This window comes from Megachile rotundata, chromosome 1 (genome assembly GCF_050947335.1).
Source record: "Megachile rotundata isolate GNS110a chromosome 1, iyMegRotu1, whole genome shotgun sequence".
Classification (NCBI taxonomy): domain Eukaryota; kingdom Metazoa; phylum Arthropoda; class Insecta; order Hymenoptera; family Megachilidae; genus Megachile; species Megachile rotundata.
Window position 1 is genome coordinate 11,194,081 of NC_134983.1, and position 17,693 is coordinate 11,211,773.

Sequence of the window (17,693 nt, forward strand, 5' to 3'; positions counted from 1 at the left end):
TTATTAGGGATTTTGGACAAATATTTGGGTATGGACTAAAAAGATAGAGAACATTGGTATTTGAAAATTTAGAGATATGGGAGATTTGACAAGTTAGGAATTTAAGGATATAGGTATTCAAGGATTTTGAGATTTCAGGGCTTCGAGTTATGTGGATCTAGGGATTTCAAGAGGATGGAATTTGGTGATCTAGAGACTTGGAGATTTGAAAATTTGGAAACTAGAGAATTTCGCGGTCAAGGAATTTGGGGACTTGTGAATTCTAGAATATAGGAATTTGGGGACTTAGAAATTTGGATATCTAGAAGTTTGGGGTTCTAAAAATTTGGGAATCTAGGCATTTGGGGACTTGGGAATTTTAGGGTCTTAGAATTCGGGGACTTAGAAATTTGATGGCCTAGAAATTTGAAGGCTTAGGAATTTGATGACCTAGAAATTTGAAGGCTTAGGAATTTGATAACCTAGAAATTTGGGAGCTTAGGAATTTAATGACCTAGAAATTTGGGGAGTTGGGAATTTGGTGGCCTAGAAATTTGTGGACCTAGGAATTGGGGAATTGAGAAGACCAGTTGGAAATTTAAGGATTTAAAAATTTGAAAATTTGAAAATTTGAAAACTCCAAAACTATCTATACCCCCAAATCCCCACATTCCCATGTCCCTAAAAAAATACAGAAATACGAAAACTAATAAAGTTTCAAAATACATATTGTTCTCCAAATCTCTGTTGAACCCGACTATACTACTTAGTAAATGCGATATCCACATGAATCGCTTGATTACGATTGAACAGAATCTCCAGATTTCGATACGGTCAAATTTCTGAATCGATTCGAATCTCCTTTATCGATTACCTTCCTCCTCCTTCGGTGCCAAACAAATCGATTCCATTTGAAGCCGTGAAACGGGCCTCGTTTGGGCGTTCCCTTGAACGTGTTCGTATACAATGTCGTAAATTATGCAACGAACGCATATATACGTACATACGTACAGCCCTACGAGATTATCGTCGCGTGCATACATATGTAAACGGGCATGACGCATTCGCATTCATGTATGCAGATTCGAGACGGTCCGGGAACCTTTGAGAAGCAATCGACCGACCGGCTCTGGAGGCCCCTTTATTGTCGGATCGGCATGAATACCAAGCAAAACGCTGCTAAAAACGTGAACCGATCGAACTCCATCGAATTTTCACCGACCGGTTCGTTTAGGTTTAGATTTAGGGCTTTGAGAACATGTTTGTTCTCAGAAACGAGCAACTTCTCATAATTGAAGGGTACAAGATGTACTCTATTTTAACATTCTAATGGCCGCTCGCACATGTGTGTGATTGATGAACGTAGGCTTTAATAATTATCAGACAAAGATAAATATTAAATGTGTCGTATTGTTGTGTTCGTTTGTTTTATGTGTATGGACACGTTGAATTATCTCGTGAATTTATATGAAGTTTTTTTAAATTAATTCTTCAAAAATATTGTCGAGTCAGGCGACATTTGACTGCGTAGGCGGCCATTACAGTGTTAAGATTTTTGTTTTAAAAATCATACGTATTTTAGAAATAGATATTTATTATAGTAGATGTCTGAGAAGTTGACAATAAAATTTAAAGTTGAATACATTTTATTTAAACAAAACAATTAGTAACAAATCTAGCACAAATAGTTATTAGTAAAAATTACAGTAATATATATTCATTCTGCAATTATATTTTATTAGCCTACAACATATTTTCCAATAAATTTGAAGTAATTTAAAAAAAGCAGTATCATCAAAAGCAAATATATCATTACAATCCTCTTAAATTTATTACTACCTTATAAACCCAGTAAGTATGATAGACTCCCATAACTTTTTTGCTGCTTTCTCCAATTTCCTCGTTTATCGAACAGTTGGAAGTATCCCATCGGATCAACTAACATAAATGACAAGAAAAACTAGTATAATATCTCGCACAAAATAAAAGGACGTCCGCATTAACTTTTTCCGGCGTCACTTAGAAAGCTCATACTTATATCAAATTGATGTCTTCCACGATTGAAAGGTGGTGTTTTAGCGATTAGTCGTATTAGTCTCATTTAATCAAACCGCGATAAGTAGCTGTTGTACGGGCGATATCGTTTGTCCGTGTTCAAACAGCCACTTTAAAACTCGTGAGAACGAATGAAGTATCATTATGCTTTCGTTGCTTGAATTTCTATGATTAATGAAACGCGATTTGCATGCACTTAACGTAATCGAGATTCGTCAAATCTATTTCACGAACTTAGTGCGGCATTTAAATTCGTCTTCAAACTGTGCTCTTTATTAATCAATGAAGTGCGCGTTGAAGACAAATAAAATGGGCTCGAATTAGGTTTACAATTAGGTTCATTTATGCGGAGTACTGCTTATTTGAGCTATTTGTCTTATTAACTTCTTAACCAATAATTTTCTAGGCAGTTGTATTTCCAGCTAATTACTATAACATTGCGGAAAGTTAAGGTAAAGGTAAAAGTTTGCATATTTCAATAGGAATTACATCAAACTTTTACGTAAACAATTTTATTTTATTTTACATTGTTATTATTTTATTATTTTCTTGTTATATAAAGAAAGTATACTTACTATCTTTCCTCAAGTTCTATTTTACTAATAAATTTGTAAATCCATGAAACTTTGGTTCAGTGTGCATATAAGATAAATTGTTACTTAAAAGAATAACCTTGAAAGAAATCAAGAAAGTGCATCGAATTTCTTAGTAAAATTACTGCATTATACTCTCGGTGAAATATCTCGTTACACGAGTTGTTAATTTGCATTTCCACGTCCTCGTTCACGATTATTTCTCGATAAACGACGCCATGAAAGACAACAAAGCGCGGGACCGAACCAGCCATATTTCTTTTCTTGCTACAGTCTTTTACGCGAGCTTCGAGGTCGACTTTGTTGCGATAGGAAATATCGCGACTCACGGACTTATGCCACGTAGCCGGATCAGCTCGAGGTCGCAAATAACATGAATGCAAGTAGCAAAATCATAAACACGGAGATTGGAAATAAGATTACGAATAATAAAACCGAAAGTAGTAAAATCGCGACTGGTTAAACGGGAAATGGAATACTTGCACATAGCTATGTCATGAATATCTACATGGGAAGATCAAGGATAAAGATTGTAAATGAGATCGCAATTTGAAAAATTACGAATTTGTAAATATAAAAATGGCAGGTTGCAGATATTTATAATGCAAGTAATGCAAGTAACATCGGAAGCTTGAAAATTATGTAGCGCATTATAGCAGCTGCAAGTATCAGGTGCACATAGCTCGCAATTATATATAATAGGATAAAAATTATGAGTAGTGACAGAATAACAAATTACTACTGAATATCTTGAAGAAGTCATCACCTATAATAATATTGCGAATATTACAAGTAGAAAGGAATATGACAAGTAAATATGACAAGAAAACTTATAAATAGAAAACTTCTGAATAATAAATTGCAAGTAGAGATCTTTCGAATAAGGACAATAAAAACAGCAATAACATCACGAGTTTGCAAAAAAAAGCTTGCGAACGATATCGCAAATAAACTGGATCGAGTAGTTAAATGATGAGTAGAAAATATTACAAACCGTGTAAGTAATAAGAAAAACGTCAGTTTGTAAAATAACCTGCGTATGGCGGAACGGTATCAAAATGGCGAGTAGCAAAATCGTGAGTATGAAACGAAATTACAAATAGCTAAATATTTATAATGCAAGTAATGCAAGTAGATATTAAAAAGTATTGTTAGATCGTTGCATGGAACTTACCGAGTGTAAAAGATCTCTAAGATGCGAGGATCGAGCCGCGACCCTCGAGGACTTTGTTCTGCGCACGGAGACCAAGCTACCCTCTTTGACTGACAGGATCTTCGGCATCGTATTCGATCTGACCAATCGATACTCGTCTCCGGGATGCCTTCGTTTCTTTCTGAACGTGCCGCACAACATATTTTACCCGTTGGTATTCACCGTGCCGCCAAAAAGTCACCGACTCACGATCATCGATCGAACTGTACCATCCGAATCACGGGATCATCCGTCAGCGATTCGCGCGTACGTCCAGCGGCGCAGCTTCTTTCGCTCGTCAATAATATCTCCGTCACGATTTGACTCGATTTACGATTCGATCCAGCCGTGGAACGTGCTCGCAATCGGTCGCAAACGCGCTGACTGTTACGCTCCTGGGATTCCTAAGCTTCGTCCACACGTACACGCGTTCACAAACACGGAGAACCGAATATTTTTTCTCACCGGCACGGCAGCATGGCGCCGCGTACAGATTCCTGCATCTATTTAACTGTCTCCTCCGGCTCCACTGCTCGCTTAGCCAACCCTCTTTTATTTCTCCTCGATGCTCTCTTCTCGGCCTCTGAACCAAGCTCCCTTCGCTTTCGGCATCTCTTTTCGTCCACCGCTCGACCACCTTCGACAGTTACTCCTCTTCTTCCTCGACGAGCATCCAGCCTCTGTCACGGCACCCACGTACTAATTAACGGCCGACGACGCGTGTACGCTCGCTCGACCAGGATCGAGGTGATCGACCGGTAAAAGGAACTGGTTGGATCGATACGACCGTGACGATCGCTCGAGTCTCGTCGGTTCACACGGAACGGGTTCACGATTTTAATAAGGAACTCCTTTGTCTCGATCCTCCTCGATTTACGTGTGTCTCTATCTTAATCGTTGATTTTCGATAACCACTCTTCGACGTTACTCGTGAGTTTCGATACCGTTTCGAGGCTGATCTGCGGAGATCGCGTTGGACCGACCTTGGCAGAGTTTACGAGGTGACTGCTCACCTGTCGCGTGCAGCCACCCTTTTTCCGATCGGTCGATGCTTAATTAACGGAATCTCAGGCAGCTCGAGTCGCAGTGAGAGCCGAGAGTCGACTGAAGGCATAAGGCTCCGGTTGTGGTCGTCGAAGGAACCCCACCACGTTGATTTCAACAACACCCGGCACCCAGCCCGACCGGACGACCTGGTCGCGTGGCGCTCGGCACAGATACGCAGTGTTTCTCAAAATCCTCTCCTTTTCGTTTTATACCTGCCTTCGTTGCTCGTCTTTTTCATTCTGTTTATGTCGACCTGCAGTGAATTTTGATCGGTACACGATAACGATTGTGTCATCGACTGTTTATTTTTGTTGGAAACAAAGGAGAGAATTTGAGTGGAATTTGAAAGCATTTTAAGATTTGGAGTTGGAGTTGAATTTCAGAGCAGATTTGCAAAGTTGGAAATTTACAATGGCCCTTCATTTCCGTATCTGTCGATTAGGAAATTATGAAATCCTTCAAAAGCCTTAAAATGAAGTAACACTCTTTCCTCTTGATTGTCATACTTTACAAAAGTAGTGAGATGTGTTATTGATAGTGTCAAGAAACATTTCAGAGGCAAATCTCGAAAAAGAAGACTCAAGAAATGATATTCCAAATTATTTTCACGCAGAAATTACCCTGTAAGTACGAAACTTGAAGAAAAAGTACATCACTAAAGCTAAATATCTCAACCACTCGGCAATAAAATACTTATATCAAATGAAAATAATAACTAGTACAATTTCGTTGCCTGACATTTCAAGTTGGCGCCCAATTAACGTCACAGTGGGAATGCAGACACGATAATTATGAATCTCAGTCAAGTTCAAAGATTCTTTCCAGACGGGTAACAATGGTAGCACGTTTCGCTTCCTCTGAGAAATTTCTCGTTACACAACGGAACGGTTCGCAGGAGGCGCACCTATGGATGAGATAATCTCGAAGGACTTGTACGATGGAAAAACGAGGAAGTATTATGATCCAAGTGACCCAGTTCGAGTTCTTGGGTTTCAGAATCAGAATTCTTTCATATTCCAAGGATTTATTGTGGTGACGTGATACCATCGATCATTTTTCAGCCCATATAATGAACCTTGTTATCAAAATGGCTATATGTTTCTGTTTTATGCATGAGGTAGAAGAGTGAATTCTTGGACTTTTAGACATAGAAGAAATAATACACGATTATATCGATGGAACTGTATTAAAAGATTTTATAATTACAAACATTTTTAATGTAATTATTTGAAATTATATTAAAAAGTTTCATATTCCCGTTCACTTTATGATTGAGAAATGAGTAGAATAATCGTTGGATTTAATAATTTTGTGAAATAAAATGTGACATACCTATTAAGCTTGTAATGAAATTTTAAATATAATTAATGTAACACTACTTTCTAATAAAACAATTTTAAATTTGAAAAGTGAAATGTTTGCATGTGGATCTAATCCACAGAGAGTGTTATAGATTTAAGAAGATGATACATGATTCGGTAGCAAAAATAATTGAAAGAAAAAAGTTTGTTATTAATAACAGCAATATGAATGATTAATATGAATGGATCACAAAAAAAGTGTCTAGAAACCTGCAATTGATCATGAAATACTCATTTCGCGATAGAAAGTGTGCAATCATTAACTTCCGCGATTTCTAAACACTCTGCTTCCTAGTTCCTGATAATTATTACGTCTAACTTATCAATGTGACGTGCAATGACACAAGCAATCTATAAAATCATTGAATAACGATATTGCTCTACTTAATTATTTTTATTTTTACTTTCAATCTTCTGATCGATCTAATCGATTTAAATCAATCGAGAATCGTCTATTAGCAATTTCACTAAACGGACTGAAGTTTTATTTTCGTTTAATGTAATTAATTTCATTAAATTAATAAAAATGTGAAACTTTCTAAATTGTATGAATTAAAAAATATGCAAATTTCTAAAATGTAGAACTTTAAAATGTGAATCTCTTAAACAGTAAGAATTCACCAATTTCAAAATTTCTAAACTGCGAGAAGAACTCGAAGATGTGAAACTTTTCGACATACAAGATTTTGGAAATTTGAAAATAGAGAGTCGTCCACTTTCCACAAATATCTGTATCAGGCATTTAAGATTCACTGGAATCAGTAATTCCGATAGCGAAAGTGTTAATTGTACGATAATAATAAAGTTCGTTGCTATCATGAAAAGTTATGAAACACTGAGGACGTGTTAAGTCCTTGTCGGGGTTCGTGACAGGAAACATCCGATACCGCTGATCAATGAGCAATGATCACCGGTCGGAAACAGGAAAATAATACATTTTCGCCGGCACGAGAAACGACCGGTTCCGGAACTCGTTGAAACCGCAGATATTCACGCATGAAACAGGCCTTCGAACGTGAAATTAATAGCAACATTCAGTTAGGTTACATAAGATGACAGATGTCCCCGATACACTTCGAACCATCTGACCTAAATCCTTTGTGCGGGATAAATGGCGGATTCCAAACGAACAATTTATCTGATTATCGCGTTCGATGACAAGTGCGAGCAGATAATTAGGGATAACATATATCTTGCTATACATACATCCCTACAACTTCTGTAACTTCAATATAAGAATAAAATACGAATAAATAGTATGAAATAAGTTTATGAAAATTCTTCTACAGGTTCATTTTCCCTGTGATATAGTAGGTTAATAGAAAAATTAAATAAGAATAAAGGGTACGAAATAAGTTTATGAAAAATGTTTTATTGTACAGGTTCATTTTTTTCTCTAATTTCTGACATATTAACTAAAGGGTAAATCTCTAAATCTCTAAATCCTTAATATCTAACATTTCAAAATTCCTACACTCCAAAATCTCAAAATTTGAATCCCTCTCCAAAATTTCTAAAAATCCCCAAGAATCGATGAGTGGTTTCTTGTTAGTTGCCATTTTATCTTTCAGTATAAAATTGCATCGGGTTGACCACCGCTCTCTGAGTAATGCATCGAGTGACCGGTTGCATTTGCATCAGAATTGCACTGATAATAAATGTGAGGCGTGCATGAGGGTGGTTCCGAGGGTGTTTTATGCACCCTACGTCGAAGGAAACGGATATGCAATTTTCGAGTGAGTCATCGTTGCTCGCAGGAACGATTCAGCGATTTTACGCACACCTGATTCACTTCTGCGAATATTCGGCTCGTAAATAACAATATTGAAATAAAAAAAACTGCAATTACAAACGTCGAGTACTACACAATCCATTTATATTCGACAGCATACAGCAATTTCAGAGAATATTATTACTTTACGAAGAAAATTTATTGTACTATGCAGCAGAGTCTTAATATTGAGTCATTATTTCAATCATGTTATTTTATTCCTGAATAACGTTGCAAATGTGATATTATAATAATATTTTTCTCGACAAAATAATATTTCATTTAACTAGTATTAGGACCTTTTTAATTCCTTTTACAAATATTTTAATTCGCAGAAGTTTAATTCTCGATCTTGAATAAATTGTACAAAGAAGGGTTAATATCAACCCTTCTTTTTGAAAAAAAATTTGTAGCAATTCAGCTAAATTGATTATTAATGTTCAATCAATGTCCTATTACGAAAGGGATCGATTCGCAATCAACAACGTCATACACCATAATTCATGATTACTGGTAATTAAATTTTATGTAACGAGGCATGCACGGCAGTTAAATTTTGATTGCCATTTTCAGATTGATACACCGCGGTCCTCTTCTTTACCATTGTAGTCCAGCTAATGAAACGACCGAGCTGTGTATTAATTAATCCATTAATCTCATTGTAAGCAACCTTTAGCAGCCGATAAAATGGCGGATGGAAGCTTGCAAATTGAATTCACTTTGCGATAGGGTGAGACGTGTATTGCGTTTACTTTGATCAGTTTTATTCTAATTTTATTGTGAAAAAAGGTCATTAGAATTAGAATGATCAATTTATACAAAAGTCTTTGTACAAAATAAAGTATACAAAATGTAGATAAAAAAAGGCTGCTACTGATCATCTTCTTATATTATAGTAAAATCTTACTTTACATTTTTGTAAGATAAGTGGCTGTGGTTTATATGCCATTAAAAATGAAATTACCACAAGAAAATTTTTTAAGATAAAATATCAATTCAGTAATAAAATTATGTAAAATTAAATTAAAAAAGAAAGTACGAAGTTACCTCAGTTAAAGGCTTAGGAAGCGTTATGTGAAATGTATGCGCAAAAATCGGAGAATATGGAAGATCGAAGTTAACAAAATTTGAGAAAAAATTTGAGAATCCCTGGTTTTACCTGTGAGGAATAACGCATGCGCGACGACCGACAGATGTTTCGTCCACGCCAACTGTTGCACGCTGCAGCGACGAGGCTGCATCCGATTTACGAAAGAAAGAAAGAAAGAAAGAAGAGGAGAAGAAAGGAAGAAAAATCCATCTTTCCTGCCTCCATCTCTCCCCGCTGTGCCGATCGAGCCCTTGGAAAGAGGAAGAAGCCTTTTTGTCGAAAAGGATCCTTGTACAAGGGGGTGGATCGCCCCTATTTAAAACCGTGAACGTAGCCCTTATGTCGTTAGACTCGATCAACTCTGCCGATAAACGTCCAGGCGGGACCTAACCCAATGTACTGACCCAAAATTAAGATTTATTGGACGTCCAATTCTTTTAGTTTGGGGTTGCACGATTTTACTGCCCGTTTATTGTCCATAATTTTAACGACCATTTTATGCTCGATAAATCTTTATCATATTGACACGCGATTGAAAGATTAAGGGGTGTGTATCGCTTGTATCATTCTTTTATCAAAATTTTGCATACGCAAAATACTGCTCGCATAAATTTGGGATGTTCAAAATAAAAGTGTAGAGATTTTGTGTGATCTTCAATTTTTTCGAATTCTTACTCAAATTGCTCGTTTGTTAAAATTATGTGTTTGTACGAAAGGAAGATTAGAAACAACAACTTTATCATCACACTTGAAATGATAATTTACAGGTAAATTAACAAACCGAAAATTATGAAAAAAATGTGACCACAGAGCCTCGACTATACAGAATACACCATAGACCCTAGACCCTAGATTTACACCATCAACCCTTCAACTTAATATCTCATTTATAAATCAACACACTGAAAGTCATCAAAAACTGTTACTGTGCTATTTCCCAAATTTTCGTTAACAAATATTATTTCATCCGATGCAATTCAAAGTGAACCTGCATATAAGGCTAAATAACATGTGTTTAAACGAAGGTAACTCATCATGAATCAATAGATTCATCTATTCAAATGCAAAATGATTTCATCTACTACAGACTGAAGGTAAATTTTTACGGGGTCACTTATGCAATTCTCAAAGTCTCATTAAAGGAGACCTCTTCGGTAGACACCGTCGAAGTCGATACGAGCCACGAAGAACCACCTGCCCGTCCGTGGTTTCGCCCCTGCAATTCGCGTACGTGGCGAGATTTATCGTGTACGGAATATCGAATGACGAGGGTACCAACAGACCTTATTACAGCTTATTAAGCGGCAGTAAACCGCGTATCCATGATCCAGGAACCGGTCACGAACGAGAAGCAGATCTTTAGTATCACCTGCTTCTCGTTGTGTCCTTCTTCGCTGCCCCTCGTTCTCCTCTACGTTTCTCTCTTCCCTATTCCCTTCTCCTTTGCCTCCCGTGATTCCATGATATTATCATTATGTTCTCTTGGAAATATTAAAAAACTTATTCCTATTTCGCTTTCTAAAGTTGATCGAACGGATCTTCAAATTGAGCAATTGCCTCGGTTTAAAGGAAAAGCATTCTAAATTATTCTTTGCGAGATTTTTTCAATTCTAAACGAGGAGATATCAATAACTACATAACATGAGTTAGCTAATATAACTAATATTACTGACATTATAATTAAATATTGTAACATTGTTAAAGGACGTTGTATATATGATAACCTTGATAATTAATGTTATATCTAAATATTATAACATTCATCATTATAACTGAATATTACGATAGTGACAACTAACGTCATAACTAAACATTATAACATTAATAACAAACAACATCAAACACTATAACAACCAAAATTACATAACTAAATTTTAGAGTAAAATTATTGAACATTTTCCATAAAAGTTGATTCAATGAAAAATGTTATGACACACTTCGAGAAAGAAATATGATTACAAGATATAAGAAATGATTTTAATAATCGTACACGGAGCATCTCGAGTGTGAAAGTACCTTCGCGTGTACTCATTAAGCTGTCCACATTCGGTGCACGTAAGGACTTTTAACTGTATCCCATGCGCCGGCATTAATCTTCGAAGGGACATACGATATATTCTCGAATGAATGTTCGAGAAGTAAAGAATGATGGACAGTTTAAGTGCGTTCATCCTCGTGCACGGTACCTGTATCCCCGAAGCCCGCCATTCTCAACACCTCGGAGAACAGGGGAAGCCTGTCCCGTCGAGTATATGCGTCGTCCTTTGGGTTGCAGCTGCTTCGTGGCTGCAGCACGTGTTCTTCTTCACCAGGGGCAGGTGGTTGGCGTCGTTAAGCAATCGCCTCCCCCTCGATGAACGCCGAGATTTCAACGTGGCCAACAAGAATAAGAACCGGGAAAGATAGAGAGACACGGAGAGAGAACGAGAGAGAGGAGAGAAGAAAAAAAGCGACGGTCCGGCACGGGACAAGGAGGAAGGGAAAAGGTGTCCGTGGTCTGACGAGAACGAGACGATAAGATATCGAAAAAAGATCATCAGGAATAAATATCGAACCGGATTATACGGCAAAGTTAGCGATCTTCGCGGAAATCGGATCGTCGATGGATGGTTAGAAGCGGCTCTGTGAGGGAGATGATCTCGATGCTAAGAACCGTGTTATAAGATGACGTGAGTGGTAATTACACGAGAATGTTCGCTCGATTGAATGTTGATGAAATATTACTGGGCTCTTTAGCCTACCTTCGACAAAAGTGGATTTTATCAAAAACTTTGTCACGTAATGCGTATTCACACCTTTCACTAAGATATATTGAAATAATTGTGGACTTCGAGAAATTAATTTTACCTCCGAAAGTGTATATAAGTTGACTTATTTATCGCTATAGTGGTCCAAAGTTTCTAACTCTAAATTCTGAGTTATATCAAATACATTTTTACCAATCTCGACTCAATTAATATTTATACAGTTGCATACATAAATCTGAATTTAATTAATATTTATATAACTATACGTCTCAATTTCAGTTTGATCAATATTTGTATAGACCTGATTAAATAAAACGCATTCGAATTAAAATAAATCTGTTTATTCAACTTCAACATTGAAGTGAAAAGAAATCTTGCCAGTAGAAGAAATTGGCCATATAAAAAATTGAAAATTTTAAAAACTTTTAAAAAATCGAAACAAGTACTCATAAAAGACCCAAAAGAAATAAAATTGCAAATCCAAAAGAAGTAAAATAGTACTTACATCACAAAAGACCCAAACAAATAAAAGTTAACTGTCGTTAAAATCGGATTCAGCACAAAAGATTATACGCGTATTTTCGAGGGTGATGCACAACGTGTTCGTCCTGATCTCAGATCTTTAATGACACAGAAAGTCCGTGTAATGGAGGAACTTCATGAATTTTAAGCGAGGCCAGAAGGTCCTCGAGACTTCTGCGGTGGCAATATTTCCAGTTGCACCCACAGATCTCGAAAAAGATTAGGAATGGAGCGCAACAGATGGCAGACAGAACTCTGATGCTCTGATACCAATTTTCTATTCCTTTGATTCTTTCTGTCAGGGAAGAAATAGACGACTTGTGTTTAGAAGAAGTTTCGTACTTTGTGGACACAACAAATTATTTTCAACTGTCTATACGTCAAGAGCAAGGTACAAGTACTATTAATATCGTAGCTACTGACAATACATCACTGGCTTAAAAATTATACATGTTTATATACATTATATTGATACAGGTTACACTGTATATTTATTGTTGAAATATTTATTTTTGAAAGTGTGGGGAGTCTTTGCAATTTGGAAGATATTCTCAACTTTTTTCATATTCAACATATTCAAACATATTCAATGTATGTTTCAGATTCTCTTGTGATCCAACGTGTGTTTGTGGTGCATGTCACTAATAAACTATTAAATTCCTTTCTTTCAACGTAGACCACCAAATTAAATAAGAACTCAATAATATAGATTTTGTATGTAACAATAAGTCTGAAATGCACTTAACTAAATTAATCGGTGAAGCTTGCACATGAACTATACATCATGTGAGTTATACGGCAAGTTTCACATCGCAAGGGTGAATGTCACACGAAACATCACACTTGAGAAACACTAGACACGTAAATAACTTGATAAAACTAAAAACCTAGTGTATCAAAAACAGCTTTAAAACCATATTTGATCCTCTTAAAAATCGAAAAAGACAGAGAAATAACAACCCGTTAATAATAATTTGGAGCAAATGTTTATCGTCTCACAGGTGAATTTATAGCAGAATATTCCCGCAGTGACTTAACAACGTAAACGGATTTTACCTTATAGAGTAGAAGCATCGCAGCATCAGTTTCACGTACATTGCAACGATAACGGTTCATCCTGACCCCAAGGCAGACGAAAACAGAAGCCTCAGAAGAGACGCGGAAGTGAGGATCGGCTTACGAGGATACAAGGGATACACGAGAGCCTGAAACGAAGGAAGAAGCTCCACCAAATTGCAGCTGCCTCTGGGCACGTGGCCTGAATCCCTACTCAAACTATTCCATCCACGTTTCATCTCCTTTCCGACGCTTTTCTGTGTGTTTTCTGCGCGCATAATGGAGAAACTATCGCGTGGCATGGCCGACGCCTAACAAAGAAACGGCCTACATTTCGAAACCAGGTGCGTTGACTATGTTGACCATGGTCAAAGGTCCTCTTTTCAACTTTCGATCGATAGTGTACGCCTTTTCAACCCTTCGCGCTTTGAGGGTGCCTTTCAGGCGCAAGTAATGCGTACTTTTTTCGCTCAAATATGAAGTAGCTGCATACAATTCTCTCACTGTCTTCAAACACGAATGTATCGTCCGAAACTGACATGAAGAATTAGAATTGAGGAAATGGGAATTAGAATCGTTAGATTCTGTTTGAACTGGAAATTTTGAATAAAAGATATTAACTAAACATTCAGAAAGTAATTTTTGTTAAACTTTAAGTTTTAAAATGATATACCATAAAAGTCATTTTGCAATACTTTTATTTCATCTTTAGTCTTCTTTGGTTTCTCGATACAAGTTTCACAACTTGTCACTGTAATCGATAATCCGTCATTTTATATTAAAATTACAAACAGAAAGCTTGTACAGTCACTTTCACCAAATTTTAATATATCGGAAACGCCCTTTTGCGGTACTTTTATGTCATCAAACTGATTCAGCATGGTCGAAGGCATCCAATTAAAGCAATCTTCATTTTCTCTTCATCGTTTTATTAAAATAATCTAATTCGTCTGATTCCTCTATAGAAATGTTCCCAGTAACTAAACGATTGTTCCCAGAAATTTTTCGTTTAGTCAATGAAATCCCACAGCAGAGAATTACTACCGGACATAGTAATATTGCCGAACAAAGACGATCGCAATTAACGATGCTAAGAAGAGCCGCGCGGATGCGGATACAACGAAACCCGCATACTAATAGTCGCCGGAAGTACTCAGGCATTTGTCTATTTTATCGTGGACGTATTTCAGTGTTAGTCTAATACGGTTTGGATTTATTGTGTCAAGGACTGAACGTTGTTGGGTATATATCGGATACTTCTTGCTTGACATATTTAAATATGAGAGCACTTGTGAAGTGGACTTGCTTCAAAAGGAATGAATGTGGATTGGTTATAGACTTTATAGAAAATCAATCAATAGGCATGTAAGTTATTGATTAATTGGATATGACAAAATTTCTACTTCAAATGTTCAAAATCTCGGTTTTTAAAATTTTTAAGGTTCATAGTTTCAAGTTAGATTTCTAAATTTGTGGAAAATATTAAATTTCTAATTTCTAATTTCCAAATTTCCAAATTTCCAAGTTTCCAAATTTCCAAGTTTCCAAATTTCCAAATTTCCAAATTTCCAAATTTTTTAATTTCCAAATTTCCAGATTTTCAAGTTTTCAAATTCCCAAATTCTCAAATTTCCAAATTTCCAAAATTACAAGTATCCAAAATTCCAAATATCCAAAATTCCAAATATCCAAAATTCCAAATATCCAAAATTTCAAATATCCAAAATTCCAAATATCCAAAATTCCAAATATCCAAAATTCCAAATATCCAAAATTCCAAATATCCAAAATTCCAAATATCCAAAATTCCAAATATCCAAAATTCCAAATATCCAAAATTCCAAATATCCAAAATTCCAAATATCCAAAATTCCAAATATCCAAAATTCCAAATATCCAAAATTCCAAATATCCAAAATTCCAAATATCCAAAATTCCAAATATCCAAAATTCCAAATATCCAAAATTCCAAATATCCAAAATTCCAAATATCCAAAATTCCAAATATCCAAAATTCCAAATATCCAAAATTCCAAATATCCAAAATTCCAAATATCCAAAATTCCAAATATCCAAAATTCCAAATATCCAAAATTCCAAATATCCAATTTCTAAATTTCCAAATTTGCCAAAATACCAACTTCTAAATTTCCAAATCCTAAAAATTCCCAAATTTTTAAATTCCCAACTTCCCAACTTCCCAAATTCCCAAATTCTAAAATTCCAAAATTCCTAAATTCCCAAATTTCCAAATTTCCAAATTTCCAAATTTCCAAATTCCCAAATTCCCAAATTCCCAAATTCCCAAATTCTCAAATTCCGAAATTCCCAAATTCCCAAATTTCGAAATTTGTCAATTTTGATATCTCCAAACGTCTACACGCAATAAACACATTATATCGAAAACTTCAAATGTTTGTGTTAATCGAGACGATTCGCGCCACGTGTATTTGAGTCCCGAAGGTTGGAGGCAAACCGGAAGATAACAGGGAGAGCTTTACTGCTGTCGGATATAACAGGGAACTGCATCGAGCCGGTAAGCTACTTGATGCAGATAATGCAACGCGTGCTAATGCAACTTCACTTTGGAACATCAGATTGCGCTGTGGTGAAGAAATGAACACGTAAAAATTTAGAGACGAGGATACAATTCTGGCGGGGCTAGTTTATTAAAATCGCAAAAAAAAGTTTCTTATGTCGATATTATTTTAAGTGATATAATTATTGTTTTCGAGAATGTTTTGTAATAACTTCATATTTACTCCTCTATTATTATTATTCATATTATTATTATTTATGACTATATTTTTCATGTTGTGTTATATTTATATGTTTTTATAAAATAATAAGAAATACATGTATTGACCAGGTACTGTAAATAAAATTATAATATTATTATTTTTTTCTGTGAATAAAATTTTATGGAGAACTCATTTTGCTTTGTGTCCGTTTTTTAAAAGTTTATTGAACAAATTAAAATTATGTTCATTAGAAATAAATACGTTGCTAATTAAATAAATACAATTATGTTTATTAAACATTATTAGTGTGTTAATAAAAGTAGACATTCAAAAGGAAGCAAAAATAAGAGAACTTTATGCGGTGCTTTCTTTCACTACCTCACAGAAGAGTCATTGATCCATAAAATATTAATGAAATGCAAAGATAAATTATTGAAAGGCACGCAATGAATAAAGTGTCAATAAACTGTTGGTTAAAAGTTAATTAATGGAATTCAATAAAATAACACATATTACAATACATTTAAATATATGTATATCTGTTGCACACGACAGAGATAATAAATTAATTAGCAGAATGAGTCAATATTATATAACATGCTCACTATGTCGAAATGAAATTGTTATTACACATGACACATGGTAATGCATTACACGAGATAATCATGTTGAACTCTGTTATCATAGTTAATCCATTTATTGCAGAAAATAAGCAATGTGGAAATGCGTTTCACGCTTATTAATCATCTTTTACTGATTTTTATTATTCTTGAATTTGCAAAAAATGGCTTAGGTCATATTAGTGTACCTTATCTGTATTTGTCATACTGTGATTCATCGTAATATACATAAGTGATATGTATCTAAAAATGTAGCTGTTCAAATGTAATATTGAACATTGGTTATTTTTTGTATCAAATTTCCATGTTTCCAAATGTTCAAAATTCCAACTCCTAAATTACCAAATTTCCAAAATTTCAAGTTTTCGAATTTCCAAAATTCCAAATTCTAAATTTTCAAAATTCCAACTTCTAAATACCCAAATTTCTAAACTTCCAAATTTCCAAAATTCTAGCTTTTAAATTTCCAAATTCCAAAAATTTCCAAATTTCTAAATTCCCGACTACCCAACTTCCCAACTTCCCAACTTCCCAACTTCCAAAATTCCTAAATTCCAAAATTCCCAAATTCCCAAATTCCCAAATTCCCAAATTCCCAAATTCCCAAATTCCCAAATTCCCAAATTCCCAAATTTTCAAATTCCTAAATTCCTAAATTCCTAACTTTCCAAATTTCCAAATTTCCAAATTTCGAAATTCCCAAATTCCCAAATTCCCAAATTCCTAAATTCCCAAATTCCCAAATTTTCAAATTTCCAAAATTCTAACTTCTAAATTCCCAAATTTCCAATTTCTAAATTTCATAATTTCCAAAAATCCAAATATTCAACTTGTAAATTTCCAAATTTCCAAAATTCCAACTTCTAAATCTCTAACTTTCCATCTTTTAAATTTATATTAATTTATACACATTAGTTAT

The 17,693-nt window shown here is 35.2% G+C and overlaps 2 protein-coding genes across 2 annotated transcripts in view; both read right to left on the reverse strand.

Annotated features, from left to right (window-relative positions):
* Positions 1-17,693, reverse strand: part of LOC100877198 (uncharacterized) — a 187,821-nt gene that overhangs the window by 97,490 nt on the left and 72,638 nt on the right. The window lies entirely within an intron of this gene.
* LOC143265319 (uncharacterized) lies at positions 1,755-5,391 on the reverse strand. The gene is made up of 2 exons (XM_076536751.1): positions 3,802-5,391; positions 1,755-1,917 (listed from the first exon to the last, which is right to left on the reverse strand). Exons 1-2 carry the CDS (start codon positions 3,979-3,981, stop codon positions 1,792-1,794), a joined length of 306 nt encoding a protein of 101 aa, XP_076392866.1. The 5' UTR covers positions 3,982-5,391; the 3' UTR covers positions 1,755-1,791.